The sequence below is a fragment of the Ascaphus truei genome, unplaced genomic scaffold (assembly GCF_040206685.1).
Source record: "Ascaphus truei isolate aAscTru1 unplaced genomic scaffold, aAscTru1.hap1 HAP1_SCAFFOLD_1563, whole genome shotgun sequence".
Classification (NCBI taxonomy): Eukaryota; Metazoa; Chordata; class Amphibia; order Anura; family Ascaphidae; genus Ascaphus; species Ascaphus truei.
The window spans coordinates 16,259-32,424 of record NW_027454453.1 but is presented as its reverse complement, the minus strand read 5'-3'; the positions used below and the strand labels follow the sequence as shown (position 1 = coordinate 32,424).

Genomic DNA, 16,166 nt, shown 5'->3' with positions numbered 1-16,166 from the left:
AGCGCTGATGCTGAGAGAGGAGAGAGCGCTGATGCTGAGAGAGAACTGATAGAGAGGAGCACTGATGCGGAGAGAGATAGAGCGAGAGATCAATGCTGGTCAACAATATATCCGTGTACAAATCCATGAGCTCAGGAAAGTCAGTTAGGTGGTCAGCTCTGAGTATTGACTCGGCCTAGCAATATATTTACAAAAGAGATTGCAAGCTCCTTGGAACAGGATTACACAGGCCCAACGTCTCAACAAAAAGGCACAAGATCCATTTTATTACAGACACAACCACTAAATCAGAAAAAATATATAAAACATAATGAGGATTGTGGAGTATTAAAATACACGGCTACATGATACCCTGAATTCAGCCTGTCGGGGGTTTCCCTGGAGTGTGAGGGGGGGTGTAATGACATACTGAGATTGGAGTGTCCGAGTGGGTTTTATGGGGGGCTAACCGCAGCCTGGAGTATGGAGAGACCTCCAGTCCTGTGACAGTCAGAGGGAGCGATACCCGAGACCGCAGCTTGGAGCGTGACCGCTCTCCCCATGTCCTGTCCAGGTCCCATGATTGTTGGGTGGAAACCCTCCTCCTGCAGTGCATGGGTTGGAGAAGCAGAGAATCCGTATGCCCAATGACCCTTTGTCAGCAGCCGGATGCTCACACTCACTGGAGTAAGAGTCTGGCCCAGGGGGTCCGGACACACGAGGCACGGCGGGGGGGGGGGGCACAAAACGGACTAGAGCTGCAGTTCACAGTGCTGCCCACCAGAGGGCGATAGCACTGCACAGCGAGGGGGCAGAATCCTCACATGGCAGAGATAGAGCGATTTGAACACACACACACGCGTGTAAAAATGCCACCCAGGGGAACCGTCACTCACAATGTATCGTCGGAGGTCAGTGCATGTACAATGCGTGTGTGCTCATAGTTACACACGTGTGCGCACGCACACTGCCTCTACCTCCGCCCGCGCTGTATCCTGGGGGGAGCGGGTGAGGAGGGGGATCAGGCGTGGGCTCCGTCCTCCCCCTCGGACCCTGGCTTGTAGATGGGGGCGCGCTGCTCCTTGGTCTCCTCGCTCACGTCCTCTTCCTTCGTGGACATCTGCGGGTACACGACCACGCACAGCTTCTGTCCGGCGCGGGTCATGGAGTCTGAGGGGGCGAGAGTCAGGGTCATCCTTTATACACGCGGGGCACGGGGACAGCCCAATATATACACTTAGAACCAACGTTTCGGTCCCAGGAGGACCTTCCTCAGGGAGGCGCTGGAGAACAATAGCACCCAGAAGACATTTATACCCAAAGTTCCCCCAGTGTAATCAGTTAGAGGGAGCTAAGTGTTCAAAGAGACACATGACTGCAGGCGTCATCACAGGCGTGCGTCGGCCATCTTGAACAGCCGAGGCAAGTCATAGTCTCGTCTGGCATGAGCGCATGCGCGTGGGAGGAGGGCGTCCGTCTCAAGCAGGAGTGCAGTGGCGTCCTCCGTTTCCGGGTAACGCGAACACCGCGTCCAATCACCACGACAAACGGATACTAAGGGCACCGTGCATGCGTGTGCCACAGCGCAGTCAATCAGGTCCCACCGTCTCAGCGTGAGTGCCCGCGTTCGCCTAGAGTCTCCCTGCGGCGCGTACAATGAAAGGCTGGGGAATACAAACAAGGGATCTCAGATGTGTGGGTAACTGATACCCACAGGGCCCTACATATGGTTCACTTCCCGTTTAGCCCTCGTTAAGGCCTCTTCAATCGCCTGGCCATATTCCGAAATGCCTGGTCACATCCTTCCTGGTTGCTGGTGATCCTCTGAACTCTGAGGAACGGAGAGTAAAGTAATCCCCTTTTTAAGCTAAACGTGTTCCTCGTGGTCAACTTCTCGTACCTGTTCAGAAGTCAAAAACGATTGCCCGCTTCAACATGAACACTACCCATAGCACTGCCCCCGGGACTATGAAGACCAGCGTACTGAAACACTGGCATAGTCTTGCAAACGATAAAAGAAATTAGGCCAGGCTTTCGTGAATCCGCCTTTATTGCGTTTATAGAAGGGGGCGGAATATTGGTGACTCATTGACGCAATCAGACGCGGTGACGAAGTACAGCAACCCGACCAATTGGCTATCTGGACCACCCGGAGTATGTAAGTGCCACGTTGCACTAACTGTCGGCGTATGCTTCTGGGGAAGAGAATCTCACAGCCACGTAGCGGTGAAGGCAAAACAATGAGAGACTATGTGAGCTGTGAAAGCCGGTTTGTGGAGTACTTTATTCGAAGCCCATGCGGCCTGTATTATACAGGAAAAACAGCCCGCGTGCTTTAAGAACGCGTTTGCCTGCGGCGCACGACCATCAGGAAAGCCTTACTGGCCACTGGCAATAGTGAGGGCCCGAAGCTTCAGCCGGCAGCGAGACAATTTAAGCACAGTTTGGCAACACATCGATGTATGCCCATACTCCAGGCGCCCGCCCGCCGCCCCCGTGGGCGGTGACAGAGGCAAACTGTTGCTCCAATTGGGAATGAGGATGATCTTTGAATTAAACACCATGGCGCCTCGGGCCTTAACGAGGATTTCACACGTGGTGCTGTTTGTGACTATATCCTGCTGCTCTCAGTTTGCACGCGGCCCGACTGCTCGCTGTGCACCTCGCACTTGGCACTTTTGGGGCCCTGTGCCTATTGCTTGGGGCTTTCAGCATGTTGTGTGTTTACTTTGCATTTCATTCTGCGCTGCACATTTTCCTGTTTGCCGGGCGCTGTGAATGCACAGTGTGGTTCCTTTTCTAGGAACATGCAGATTATCCCCTATGCAGAGCTATACGTCACCTGCCTGTGTGACCCTGCGTCGCTGACCCTCTAAGTGATCCATAGGGCCCTCTGGGTATCAGTTACCCACAATGCATCTGAGATCCCTTGTTTGTATTCCCCAGCCTTTCATTCACTGGTATTCCCCCGCTTGTACGCGCCGCAGGGAGACTCTAGGCGAACGCGGGCACTCACGCTGAGACGGCGGGACCCGATTGACTGCGCTGTGGCACACGCATGCGCGGTGCCCTTATTATCCGGTTGTCATGGTGATTGGACGCGGAGTTCGCGCTACCAGGCAACGGAGGATGCCACTACACTCCTACTTGAGACGGACGCCCTCCAATGCCGCGCATGCGCTCATGCCAGACGAGACGTTGACTTGCCTCAGCTGTTCAAGATGGCCGCCGCACATCTGTGATTACGCCTGCAGTCATGTGTCTCTTTGATTGAACAATTAGCTCCCTCTAACTAATTACACTGGGTGAACTTTGGGTATAAATGTCTTCTGGGTGCCACTGTTCTCCAGCACTCCCCTGAGGAAGGCCCTTCCTGGACCGAAACATTGATTATAAGTGTGCCATGTATTCTCTAATACAGGTTTTTCATGTTTACCTTTGAGTGTGGTTTCGACAGACTCAAGACTCACTGCACCCCGATGCAAGGAGAGGCCCCTCCCCCCCATGCAAGGAGAGGCCCCTCCCCCCAATGCAAGGAGAGGCCCCTCCCCCCCATGCAAGGAGAGGCCCCTCCCCCCCATGCAAGGAGAGGCCCCTCCCCCCCATGCAAGGAGAGGCCCCTCCCCCCAAGGCAAGGAGAGGCCCCTCCCCCCCATGCAAGGAGAGGCCCCTCCCCCCCCATGCAAGGAGAGGCCCCTCCCCCCCATGCAAGGAGAGGCCCCTCCCCCCCGATGCCCCAATCCAAGGAGATGGTTTGTACTTACCCACGAAGTTATTGAAGCACTGGGGCTTGTTCTGCCAGGTCACCCCCAGGAAGTAGACGGGGACCCCGGTGAGCATGATGGCCAGGCCGATCCCACACACCACAGGCTCCGACCAGAGGCTGAACACCAGCAAGAAGGCCCAGAACAGGAGGTAGATCACCGGGAACATGAGGTTCACCTACAAAGAGAGACGGCATGTCCTTCTCTCGTGCTTTGCACCCCCGGACCTGTCCTTCTGTGCCTTACACCCCCAACGCTGCCTCGTCCCGTGCCTCGCACCCCCCAACGCTGGATCCTCCCGTGCCTCGCACCCCCCAACGCTGCCTCCTCCCGTGCCTCGCACCCCCCAACGCTGCCTCCTCCCGTGCCTCGCACCCCCCAACGCTGCCTCCTCCCGTGCCTCGCACCCCCAACACTGCCTCCTCCCGTGCCTCGCACCCCCCAACGCTGCCTCCTCCCGTGCCTCGCACCCCCAACGCTGCCTCCTCCCGTGCCTCGCACCCCCCGACACTGCCTCCTCCCGTGCCTCGCACCCCCAACACTGCCTCCTCCCGTGCCTCGCAACCCCAACACTGCCTCCTCCCGTGCCTCGCACCCCCCAACACTGCCTCCTCCCGTGCCTCGCACCCCCCGACGCTGCCTCCTCCCGTGCCTCGCAACCCCAACACTGCCTCCTCCCGTGCCTCGCACCCCCCAACGCTGCCTCCTCCCGTGCCTCGCACCCCCAACGCTGCCTCCTCCCGTGCCTCGCACCCCCCAACACTGCCTCCTCCCGTGCCTCGCACCCCCAACACTGCCTCCTCCCGTGCCTCGCACCCCCAACGCTGCCTCCTCCCGTGCCTCGCACCCCCAACGCTGCCTCCTCCCGTGCCTCGCACCCCCCGACGCTGCCTCCTCCCGTGCCTCGCACCCCCCGACGCTGCCTCCTCCCGTGCCTCGCACCCCCCGACGCTGCCTCCTCCCGTGCCTCGCACCCCCCGACGCTGCCTCCTCCCGTGCCTCGCACCCCCCGACGCTGCCTCCTCCCGTGCCTCGCACCCCCCGACGCTGCCTCCTCCCGTGCCTCGCACCCCCCGACGCTGCCTCCTCCCGTGCCTCGCACCCCCCAACGCTGCCTCCTCCCGTGCCTCGCACCCCCCAACGCTGCCTCCTCCCGTGCCTCCCACCCCCCCAACGCGTCCTCCCGTGTCTCGCACCCCCCAATGCGTCCTCCTCCTTTGCCTTGCATCCCCCTAACGCGTCCTCCTCCTGTGCCTCGCATCCCCCTAACGCGTCCTCCTCCCGTGCCTCGCACACCCCGACGCATCCTGTGCATTGCACCCCCGACGCTGCCTCCTCCCGTGCCTCGCACCCCCCGACGCTGCCTCCTCCCGTGCCTCGCACCCCCCGACGCTGCCTCCTCCCGTGCCTCGCACCCCCCGACGCTGCCTCCTCCCGTGCCTCGCACCCCCCAACGCTGCCTCCTCCCGTGCCTCGCACCCCCCAACGCTGCCTCCTCCCGTGCCTCGCACCCCCCAACGCTGCCTCCTCCCGTGCCTCGCACCCCCCAACGCTGCCTCCTCCCGTGCCTCCCACCCCCCCAACGCGTCCTCCCGTGTCTCGCACCCCCCAATGCGTCCTCCTCCTTTGCCTTGCATCCCCCTAACGCGTCCTCCTCCTGTGCCTCGCACACCCCGACGCATCCTGTGCATTGCACCCCCGACGCGGCCTCCTCCTGTGCCCCCCTCACTCTGCTTATTACTCTTTTCGTTCCTCCCCCCCCCACTTCGCTCCCCCTCACCTTGATGGGCCGAGAGATGTCCGGCTTCTTCCAGCGCAGGACGATCTGTCCGGCCACCGTCACCCCGTAAAACAGGTAATTGATGAAGCCGACGTAATTAATAAGAGTGTACATGTCACTGGTCACCAGCATCAACAGGGTGGAGAGGCACTGCAGGGAGGAGAGTGAGTGTGAGAGTGAGAGTGAGTGTGAGTGTACATGTCACTGGTCACCAGCATCAACAGGGTGGAGAGGCACTGCAGGGAGGAGAGTGAGTGTGAGTGTGAGTGTACATGTCACTGGTCACCAGCATCAACAGGGTGGAGAGGCACTGCAGGGAGGAGAGTGAGTGTGAGTGTGAGTGTGAGTGTACATGTCACTGGTCACCAGCATCAACAGGGTGGAGAGGCACTGCAGGGAGGAGAGTGAGTGTGAGTGTGAGTGTGAGTGTACATGTCACTGGTCACCAGCATCAACAGGGTGGAGAGGCACTGCAGGGAGGAGAGTGAGTGTGAGTGTGAGTGTGAGTGTACATGTCACTGGTCACCAGCATCAACAGGGTGGAGAGGCACTGCAGGGAGGAGAGTGAGTGTGAGTGTGAGAGTGAGTGTGAGTGTACATGTCACTGGTCACCAGCATCAACAGGGTGGAGAGGCACTGCAGGGAGGAGAGTGAGTGTGAGTGTGAGAGTGAGTGTGAGTGTACATGTCACTGGTCACCAGCATCAACAGGGTGGAGAGGCACTGCAGGGAGGAGAGTGAGTGTGAGTGTGAGTGTGAGTGTACATGTCACTGGTCACCAGCATCAACAGGGTGGAGAGGCACTGCAGGGAGGAGAGTGAGTGTGAGAGTGAGTGTGAGTGTACATGTCACTGGTCACCAGCATCAACAGGGTGGAGAGGCACTGCAGGGAGGAGAGTGAGTGTGAGTGTGAGTGTACATGTCACTGGTCACCAGCATCAACAGGGTGGAGAGGCACTGCAGGGAGGAGAGTGAGTGTGAGTGTGAGTGTACATGTCACTGGTCACCAGCATCAACAGGGTGGAGAGGCACTGCAGGGAGGAGAGTGAGTGTGAGTGTGAGTGTGAGTGTACATGTCACTGGTCACCAGCATCAACAGGGTGGAGAGGCACTGCAGGGAGGAGAGTGAGTGTGAGTGTGAGTGTGAGTGTACATGTCACTGGTCACCAGCATCAACAGGGTGGAGAGGCACTGCAGGGAGGAGAGTGAGTGTGAGTGTGAGTGTGAGTGTACATGTCACTGGTCACCAGCATCAACAGGGTGGAGAGGCACTGCAGGGAGGAGAGTGAGTGTGAGTGTGAGAGTGAGTGTGAGTGTACATGTCACTGGTCACCAGCATCAACAGGGTGGAGAGGCACTGCAGGGAGGAGAGTGAGTGTGAGTGTGAGAGTGAGTGTGAGTGTACATGTCACTGGTCACCAGCATCAACAGGGTGGAGAGGCACTGCAGGGAGGAGAGTGAGTGTGAGTGTGAGAGTGAGTGTGAGTGTACATGTCACTGGTCACCAGCATCAACAGGGTGGAGAGGCACTGCAGGGAGGAGAGTGAGTGTGAGAGTGAGAGTGAGTGTGAGTGTACATGTCACTGGTCACCAGCATCAACAGGGTGGAGAGGCACTGCAGGGAGGAGAGTGAGTGAGAGAGTGAGTGTGAGAGTGAGTGTGAGTGTACATGTCACTGGTCACCAGCATCAACAGGGTGGAGAGGCACTGCAGGGAGGAGAGTGAGTGTGAGAGTGAGAGTGAGTGTGAGTGTACATGTCACTGGTCACCAGCATCAACAGGGTGGAGAGGCACTGCAGGGAGGAGAGTGAGTGTGAGAGTGAGAGTGAGTGTGAGTGTACATGTCACTGGTCACCAGCATCAACAGGGTGGAGAGGCACTGCAGGGAGGAGAGTGAGTGAGAGAGTGAGTGTGAGTGTGAGTGTGAGTGTACATGTCACTGGTCACCAGCATCAACAGGGTGGAGAGGCACTGCAGGGAGGAGAGTGAGTGTGAGTGTGAGTGTACATGTCACTGGTCACCAGCATCAACAGGGTGGAGAGGCACTGCAGGGAGGAGAGTGAGTGTGAGAGTGAGTGTGAGTGTACATGTCACTGGTCACCAGCATCAACAGGGTGGAGAGGCACTGCAGGGAGGAGAGTGAGTGTGAGAGTGAGAGTGAGTGTGAGTGTACATGTCACTGGTCACCAGCATCAACAGGGTGGAGAGGCACTGCAGGGAGGAGAGTGAGTGTGAGAGTGAGTGTGAGTGTACATGTCACTGGTCACCAGCATCAACAGGGTGGAGAGGCACTGCAGGGAGGAGAGTGAGTGTGAGAGTGAGAGTGAGTGTGAGTGTACATGTCACTGGTCACCAGCATCAACAGGGTGGAGAGGCACTGCAGGGAGGAGAGTGAGTGAGAGAGTGAGTGTGAGTGTGAGTGTGAGTGTACATGTCACTGGTCACCAGCATCAACAGGGTGGAGAGGCACTGCAGGGAGGAGAGTGAGTGTGAGTGTGAGTGTGAGTGTACATGTCACTGGTCACCAGCATCAACAGGGTGGAGAGGCACTGCAGGGAGGAGAGTGAGTGTGAGAGTGAGAGTGAGTGTGAGTGTACATGTCACTGGTCACCAGCATCAACAGGGTGGAGAGGCACTGCAGGGAGGAGAGTGAGTGAGAGAGTGAGTGTGAGTGTGAGTGTACATGTCACTGGTCACCAGCATCAACAGGGTGGAGAGGCACTGCAGGGAGGAGAGTGAGTGTGAGTGTGAGTGTGAGTGTACATGTCACTGGTCACCAGCATCAACAGGGTGGAGAGGCACTGCAGGGGTGAGTGTGAGAGTGAGTGAGAGTGAGTGTGAGTGTACATGTCACTGGTCACCAGCATCAACAGGGTGGAGAGGCACTGCAGGGAGGAGAGTGAGTGTGAGAGTGAGTGTGAGTGTACATGTCACTGGTCACCAGCATCAACAGGGTGGAGAGGCACTGCAGGGAGGAGAGTGAGTGTGAGAGTGAGTGTGAGTGTACATGTCACTGGTCACCAGCATCAACAGGGTGGAGAGGCACTGCAGGGAGGAGAGTGAGTGTGAGAGTGAGTGTGAGTGTACATGTCACTGGTCACCAGCATCAACAGGGTGGAGAGGCACTGCAGGGAGGAGAGTGAGTGTGAGTGTGAGTGTGAGTGTACATGTCACTGGTCACCAGCATCAACAGGGTGGAGAGGCACTGCAGGGGTGAGTGTGAGAGTGAGTGAGAGTGAGTGTGAGTGTACATGTCACTGGTCACCAGCATCAACAGGGTGGAGAGGCACTGCAGGGAGGAGAGTGAGTGTGAGAGTGAGTGTGAGTGTACATGTCACTGGTCACCAGCATCAACAGGGTGGAGAGGCACTGCAGGGAGGAGAGTGAGTGTGAGAGTGAGTGTGAGTGTACATGTCACTGGTCACCAGCATCAACAGGGTGGAGAGGCACTGCAGGGAGGAGAGTGAGTGTGAGAGTGAGTGTGAGTGTACATGTCACTGGTCACCAGCATCAACAGGGTGGAGAGGCACTGCAGGGAGGAGAGTGAGTGTGAGAGTGAGTGTGAGTGTACATGTCACTGGTCACCAGCATCAACAGGGTGGAGAGGCACTGCAGGGAGGAGAGTGAGTGTGAGAGTGAGTGTGAGTGTACATGTCACTGGTCACCAGCATCAACAGGGTGGAGAGGCACTGCAGGGAGGAGAGTGAGTGTGAGAGTGAGTGTGAGTGTACATGTCACTGGTCACCAGCATCAACAGGGTGGAGAGGCACTGCAGGGAGGAGAGTGAGTGTGAGTGTGAGTGTACATGTCACTGGTCACCAGCATCAACAGGGTGGAGAGGCACTGCAGGGGTGAGTGTGAGAGTGAGTGAGATGTTACCATGAGGAGAAATGTGGGGGGATAGGGGGGTGTTAGCGTGAGAAGCAACGCTGGGGGTAGGGGGGTGTTAGCGTGAGGGGCAGTGTGGGGGAATAGGTTTTTTTTACCGTGAAGAGCAGCGATAGGGGATGTTACAGTGAGGAGCAGTGCGGGGGGGATAGGGGGGTGTTACAGTGAGGAGCAGCGCGGGGGGGGATAAGGGGGTGTTACAGTGAGGAGCAGCGCGGGGGGGATAAGGGGATGTTACAGTGAGGAGCAGCGCGGGGGGATAGGTGGGTGTTACCGTGAAGAGCAGCGCGGGGGGGATAGGGGGGTGTTACAGTGAGGAGCAGTGCGGGGGGGATAGGGGGGTGTTACCGTGAGGAGCAGCGCGGGGGGGGATAAGGGGGTGTTACAGTGAGGAGCAGCGCGGGGGGGATAAGGGGATGTTACAGTGAGGAGCAGCGCGGGGGGATAGGTGGGTGTTACCGTGAAGAGCAGCGCGGGGATGGGGGTGCAGCGCTTGATGTGGATCATCGCCAGCACGCTGGGTAAATGTCCTTCTCTGGCGCCCGCAAAGAATAACCTGCGAGGAGGAGAAAATGAGATACATGCCCTGTGCAGATACTCAGCACTCGCCTACATTAACCATTAAGCAAGGAAAGGTGGGGACGCGAGGCGCAGACACAGGCGGGGACGCGAGGCGCCGACACAGGCGGGGACGCGAGGCGCCCACACAGGCGAGGACGCGAGGCGCCCACACAGGCGGGGACGCGAGGCGCAGACACAGGCGAGGACGCGAGGCGCCCACACAGGCGGGGACGCGAGGCGCGGGGACGCGAGGCGCCGACACAGGCGGGGACGCGAGGCGCAGACACAGGCGGGGACGCGAGGCGCAGACACAGGCGGGGACGCGAGGCGCCGACAGGCGGGGACGCGAGGCGCAGACACAGGCGGGGACGCGAGGCGCAGACACAGGCGGGGACGCGAGGCGCAGACACAGGCGGGGACGCGAGGCGCAGACACAGGCGGGGACGTGAGGCGCAGACACAGGCGGGGACGCGAGGCGCAGACACAGGCGGGGACGCGAGGCGCAGACACAGGCGGGGACGCGAGGCGCAGACACAGGCGGGGACGCGAGGCGCAGACACAGGCGGGGACGCGAGGCGCAGACACAGGCGGGGACGCGAGGCGCCGACAGGCGGGGACGCGAGGCGCAGACACAGGCGGGGACGCGAGGCGCCGACACAGGCGGGGACGCGAGGCGCCGACACAGGCGGGGACGCGAGGCGCAGACACAGGCGGGGACGCGAGGCGCAGACACAGGCGGGGACGCGAGGCGCAGACACAGGCGGGGACGCGAGGCGCAGACACAGGCGGGGACGCGAGGCGCAGACACAGGCGGGGACGCGAGGCGCAGACACAGGCGGGGACGCGAGGCGCAGACACAGGCGGGGACGCGAGGCGCAGACACAGGCGGGGACGCGAGGCGCAGACACAGGCGGGGACGCGAGGCGCAGACACACACTGTTAAACCCTCCTCACTTACCTGGATGAGGTAAAGAGGGAACCATTGACTCCCCCAAATGTGGAGAGAGCCACAGAGATCGGCATTATCCACGCCATGACCCCCAGCAACTTCTCTCCGAATGTCTGAGGGGCGACAGGAGGGACAGGGGTGTGTGAGCGCAGAATAGAGAGTCACAGGAGGGACAGGGTGTGTGAGCGCAGAATAGAGAGTCACAGGAGGGACAGGGTGTGTGAGCGCAGAATAGAGAGTCACAGGAGGGACAGGGGTGTGTGAGCGCAGAATAGAGAGTCACAGGGGGGACAGGGGTGTGTGAGGGCAGAATAGAGAGTCAGAGTGCCTTATTTTAGGGGGGAGGTGAAAGCGCACAGAACAGAGAGCCAGAGTGTCTTATTGCCCCGGGCAAGGTGGGTGGGTAACTTATCTTACCACAGCCACTGCGTTGGATGCCAGGAGCTCCTGAGGGGACATCGCTGTGACGTATGCGATGTTGGCAAAGACGTACACAAAGGTGACGAGAGGTATGGAAATAAAGATGGCCCGGGGCAGGTTCCTGAGAAAGGGCGAGAACACGGGGTTAGAGAGCCGACTAGTATCCCAGGCTTTACCACTAGGGGGCGACCTGCATATTGTTGGGTACAATGGGAGATACAGGCCGTCCCCAGTTATCCAACAGAACCCGCTCTGGAAGTAGCGTTGGATAGTGAAACCTGTGTAAAGTGAGTCCCATGTTAGTCAGTGGCGGTGAGCGTTGGATAACGCATTCAGGTGTCCATAGGGAGGCATTGTAAAGCGTTGGATACGCCATTCGTTATAAAGTGAAACGTTGGATAGCGAGGACTGCCTGTATTTACATATACACCCCTTAGATACTGGTTACGTGACACGGACCGCGTGACAGCAGGCACACATCCACCCCGTCACCCGATGGTGGGACGGACACTGGATCTCCCCTTACTTGTAGGGATCCACCAGCTCCTCGGTGACGTAGTTCAGGAAGTTCCACCCCCCGTAGGCGAACGAGCCCTGCAGGAACGCCAGCGCGATCAGCCCGATGTCCGGCTCCTGGAAGTTCTGAAACGCGTTCTTGGGCTCCAGCCAGAAATACTCACCTGTGAGAGGAGACACCACGCTGTCAGGGCGTGCCCACCCCGGGGGCAGCCACTGGGTCCTCTGGGGCAAAACTAGAGCGCTGTCAGGGCGTGCCCACCCCGGGGGCAGCCACTGGGTCCTCTGGGGCAAATCTAGAGCGCTGTCAGGGCGTACCCACCCCGGGGGCAGCCATTGGGTCCTCTGGGGCAAAACTAGAGCGCTGTCAGGGCGTACCCACCCCGGGGGCAGCCATTGGGTCCTCTGGGGCAAAACTAGAGCGCTGTCAGGGCGTACCCACCCAGGGGGCAACCATTGGGTCCTCTGGGGCAAATCTAGAGCGCTGTCAGGGCGTACACACCCCGGGGGCAGCCATTGGGTCCTCTGGGGCAAAACTAGAGCGCTGTCAGGGCGTACACACCCCGGGGGCAGCCATTGGGTCCTCTGGGGCAAAACTAGAGCGCTGTCAGGGCGTACCCACCCCGGGGGCAGCCACTGGGTCCTCTGGGGCAAAACTAGAGCGCTGTCAGGGCGTGCCCACCCCGGGGGCAGCCACTGGGTCCTCTGGGGCAAATCTAGAGCGCTGTCAGGGCGTACCCACCCCGGGGGCAGCCATTGGGTCCTCTGGGGCAAAACTAGAGCGCTGTCAGGGCGTACCCACCCAGGGGGCAACCATTGGGTCCTCTGGGGCAAATCTAGAGCGCTGTCAGGGCGTACACACCCCGGGGGCAGCCATTGGGTCCTCTGGGGCAAAACTAGAGCGCTGTCAGGGCGTACACACCCCGGGGGCAGCCACTGGGTCCTCTGGGGCAAATCTAGAGCGCTGTCAGGGCGTACCCACCCAGGGGGCAACCATTGGGTCCTCTGGGGCAAATCTAGAGCGGTTGGGGTTATTTCCCAGATATCAATCCTGTTTTTATTCCAGTGCACATACGTGAACACACGCACACGCACACACAACTAACCTTTGTACCCGCACACAAGGCTTACCTTTGCACACGCACGGCTTACCTTTGGACACACGCACACACGGCTTACCTTTGCACACATGCACACACGGCTTACCTTTGCACACACGCACACACGGCTTACCTTTGCACACACGCACACAAGGCTTACCTTTGCACACACGCACACACGGCTTACCTTTGCACACATGCACACACGGCTTACCTTTGCACACATGCACACACGGCTTACCTTTGCACACACGCACACAAGGCTTACCTTTGCACACACGCACACAAGGCTTACCTTTGGACACACGCACACACGGCTTACTTTTGCACACACGCACACACTCTGCTTACCTTTGCACACACGCACACACGGCTTACCTTTGCACACATGCACACACGGCTTACCTTTGCACACACGCACACAAGGCTTACCTTTGCACACACGCACACAAGGCTTACCTTTGGACACACGCACACACGGCTTACTTTTGCACACACGCACACACTCTGCTTACCTTTGCACACGCGGACACACGCTTACCTTTGCACACACGGCTTACCTTTGCACACACGGCTTACCTTTGCACACGCACACACACGGCTTACCTTTGCACACGTGGCTTACCTTTGCACACGCAGCTTACCTTTGCACACGCACACACGGCTTACCTTTGCACACGCACACACACGGCTTACCTTTGCACACGCACGGCTTACCTTTGCACACACGCACACACACGGCTTACCTTTGCACACATGCGGCTTACCTTTGCACACGCACACACACGGCTTACCTTTGCACACACACGGCTTACCTTTGCACACACACACACGGCTTACCTTTGCACACACACACACACACACGGCTTACCTTTGCACACACACACACACGGCTTACCTTTGCGCACACACACACACACGGCTTACCTTTGCACACGCACGGCTTACCTTTGCACACGCACGGCTTACCTTTGCACACACACGGCTTACCTTTGCACACGGCTTACCTTTGCACACGCGCACACGGCTTACCTTTGCACACGCGCACACACAGCTTACCTTTGCACACACGGCTTACCTTTTCTCACACGCACGGCTTACCTTTGCACACACGGCTTACCTTTTCTCACACGGCTTACCTTTTCTCACACGCACACATGGCTTACCTTTGCACACGCGGCTTACCTTTGCACACGCACACACACGGCTTACCTTTGCACACACGGCTTACCTTCTCACACGCACACACGGCTTACCTTTGCACACGCGGCTTACCTTTGCACACACGCACACGGCTTACCTTTGCACACACGCGGCTTACCTTTGCACACACGCGGGTTACCTTTGCACACGCACGGCTTACCTTTGCACACGCACGGCTTACCTTTGCACACACACACACGCGGCTTACCTTTGCACACACGGCTTACCTTTGCACACACGGCTTACCTTTGCACACACGCACACGCACAGCTTACCTTTGCACACGCACACACACAGCTTACCTTTGCACACACGCACACGCACGGCTTACCTTTGCACACACGCACACACACAGCTTACCTTTGCACACACGCGGCTTACCTTTGCACACACGCACACGCACGGCTTACCTTTGCACACGCACACACACGGCTTACCTTTGCACACGCACACACACGGCTTACCTTTGCACACGCACACACGGCTTACCTTTGCACACGCACACACACGGCTTACCTTTGCACACACACGGCTTACCTTTGCACATGCACACACACGGCTTACCTTTGCACACGCACACACGCGGTTTACCTTTGCACACGCACACACGCGGCTTACCTTTGCACACGCACACACACGGCTTACCTTTGCACACACGGCTTACCTTTGCACACACGCACGGCTTACCTTTGCACACACGCACGGCTTACCTTTGCACACACGCACGGCTTACCTTTGCACACACGCGGCTTACCTTTGCACACGCACACACGCGGCTTACCTTTGCACACGCACACACGTGGCTTACCTTTGCACACGCACACACGCGGCTTACCTTTGCAAACACGCACACGGCTTACCTTTGCACACACACGGCTTACCTTTGCACACACACTGCTTACCTTTGCACACACGCGGCTTACCTTTGCACACGCACACACGCGGCTTACCTTTGCACACACGGCTTACCTTTGCACACGCACACGCACACACACGGCTTACCTTTGCACACGCACACACACGGCTTACCTTTGCACACGCACACACACGGCTTACCTTTGCACACGCACACACACGGCTTACCTTTGCACACACGCACACACACGGCTTACCTTTGCACACACGCACACACACGGCTTACCTTTGCACACGCACACACGCGGCTTACCTTTGCACACACGGCTTACCTTTGCACACAAACACACACGGCTTACCTTTGCACACGCACACGCACACGCACACACACGGCTTACCTTTGCACACGCACACACACGGCTTACCTTTGCACACACGCACACACACGGCTTACCTTTGCACACGCACACACGCGGCTTACCTTTGCACACACGGCTTACCTTTGCACACAAACACACACGGCTTACCTTTGCACACGCACACGCACACACACGGCTTACCTTTGCACACGCACACACACGGCTTACCTTTGCACACGCACACACACGGCTTACCTTTGCACACGCACACACACGGCTTACCTTTGCACACACGCACACACACGGCTTACCTTTGCACACACGCGGCTTACCTTTGCACACACGCACACACACGGCTTACCTTTGCAGATCTGCACTATCCCCATGATGATGATGAGACCCAGCGCCAGGAGTTTGCCGGCGGTGAAGATGTCCTGAACTCTGGTGGCCCATCGCACGCTGGCACAATTCACCCAGGTCAAGAGCACTGCGGGAGATACACATCCATTACAGGCCTCGCACACTCAGGTCAGGAGCACTGCGGGAGTTACACATTGTGACGTTAGGGGGTAACCGGGCTACATAATAAAGGTTAAGCCCTCTGGTTACCCCTGAAACCGTGGGGTCCCTGGTAGCTCCATAAGCCGGGGACCAGGGGTAATACATGCAGAAAATAAAGTGACCCCGGCTTTTTCCTGTTTTCACGTTCCCTCGGCCCTAGAACTGTAAGATTTCTCACGTGTCGGTTTAGGGGGATATTTGGTAGAACTGCAATTATTTTGTTTGCAGGAGT

General features: G+C 58.4%; 1 protein-coding gene across 2 annotated transcripts; it reads right to left on the bottom strand.

Moving 5' to 3' along the window:
* Positions 1-239: 239 nt before the first annotated feature.
* Positions 240-15,892, bottom strand: SLC7A8 (solute carrier family 7 member 8). Of its 2 annotated transcripts, XM_075581761.1 has the most exons (8): positions 15,735-15,884; positions 11,867-12,020; positions 11,338-11,461; positions 10,930-11,033; positions 9,870-9,966; positions 5,524-5,673; positions 3,744-3,921; positions 240-1,149 (listed from the first exon to the last, which is right to left on the bottom strand). In XM_075581761.1, exons 1-8 carry the CDS (start codon positions 15,757-15,759, stop codon positions 1,001-1,003), a joined length of 981 nt encoding a protein of 326 aa, XP_075437876.1. In that variant the 5' UTR covers positions 15,760-15,884; the 3' UTR covers positions 240-1,000. The 2 variants fall into 2 exon arrangements, with proteins under 2 accessions (XP_075437876.1, XP_075437877.1); XM_075581762.1 differs by lacking the exon at positions 11,867-12,020 and having other exon boundaries at positions 15,735-15,892.
* Between the last annotated feature and the right edge of the window lie 274 nt (positions 15,893-16,166).

What these genes read in the sequence shown, in the direction of transcription:
- SLC7A8 (XM_075581761.1), bottom strand. Translation starts at nt 15,759, where the DNA reads ATGGGGATAGTGCAGATCTGCAAAG. An exon ending in CATCCAACGCAGTGGCTGTG is followed by an intron (nt 11,034 to 11,337) that starts GTAAGATAAGTT and finishes GTCGCCCCTCAG; the next exon opens with ACATTCGGAGAGAAGTTGCT. An exon ending in ACATCTCTCGGCCCATCAAG is followed by an intron (nt 3,922 to 5,523) that starts GTGAGGGGGAGC and finishes CTCTCTTTGTAG; the next exon opens with GTGAACCTCATGTTCCCGGT.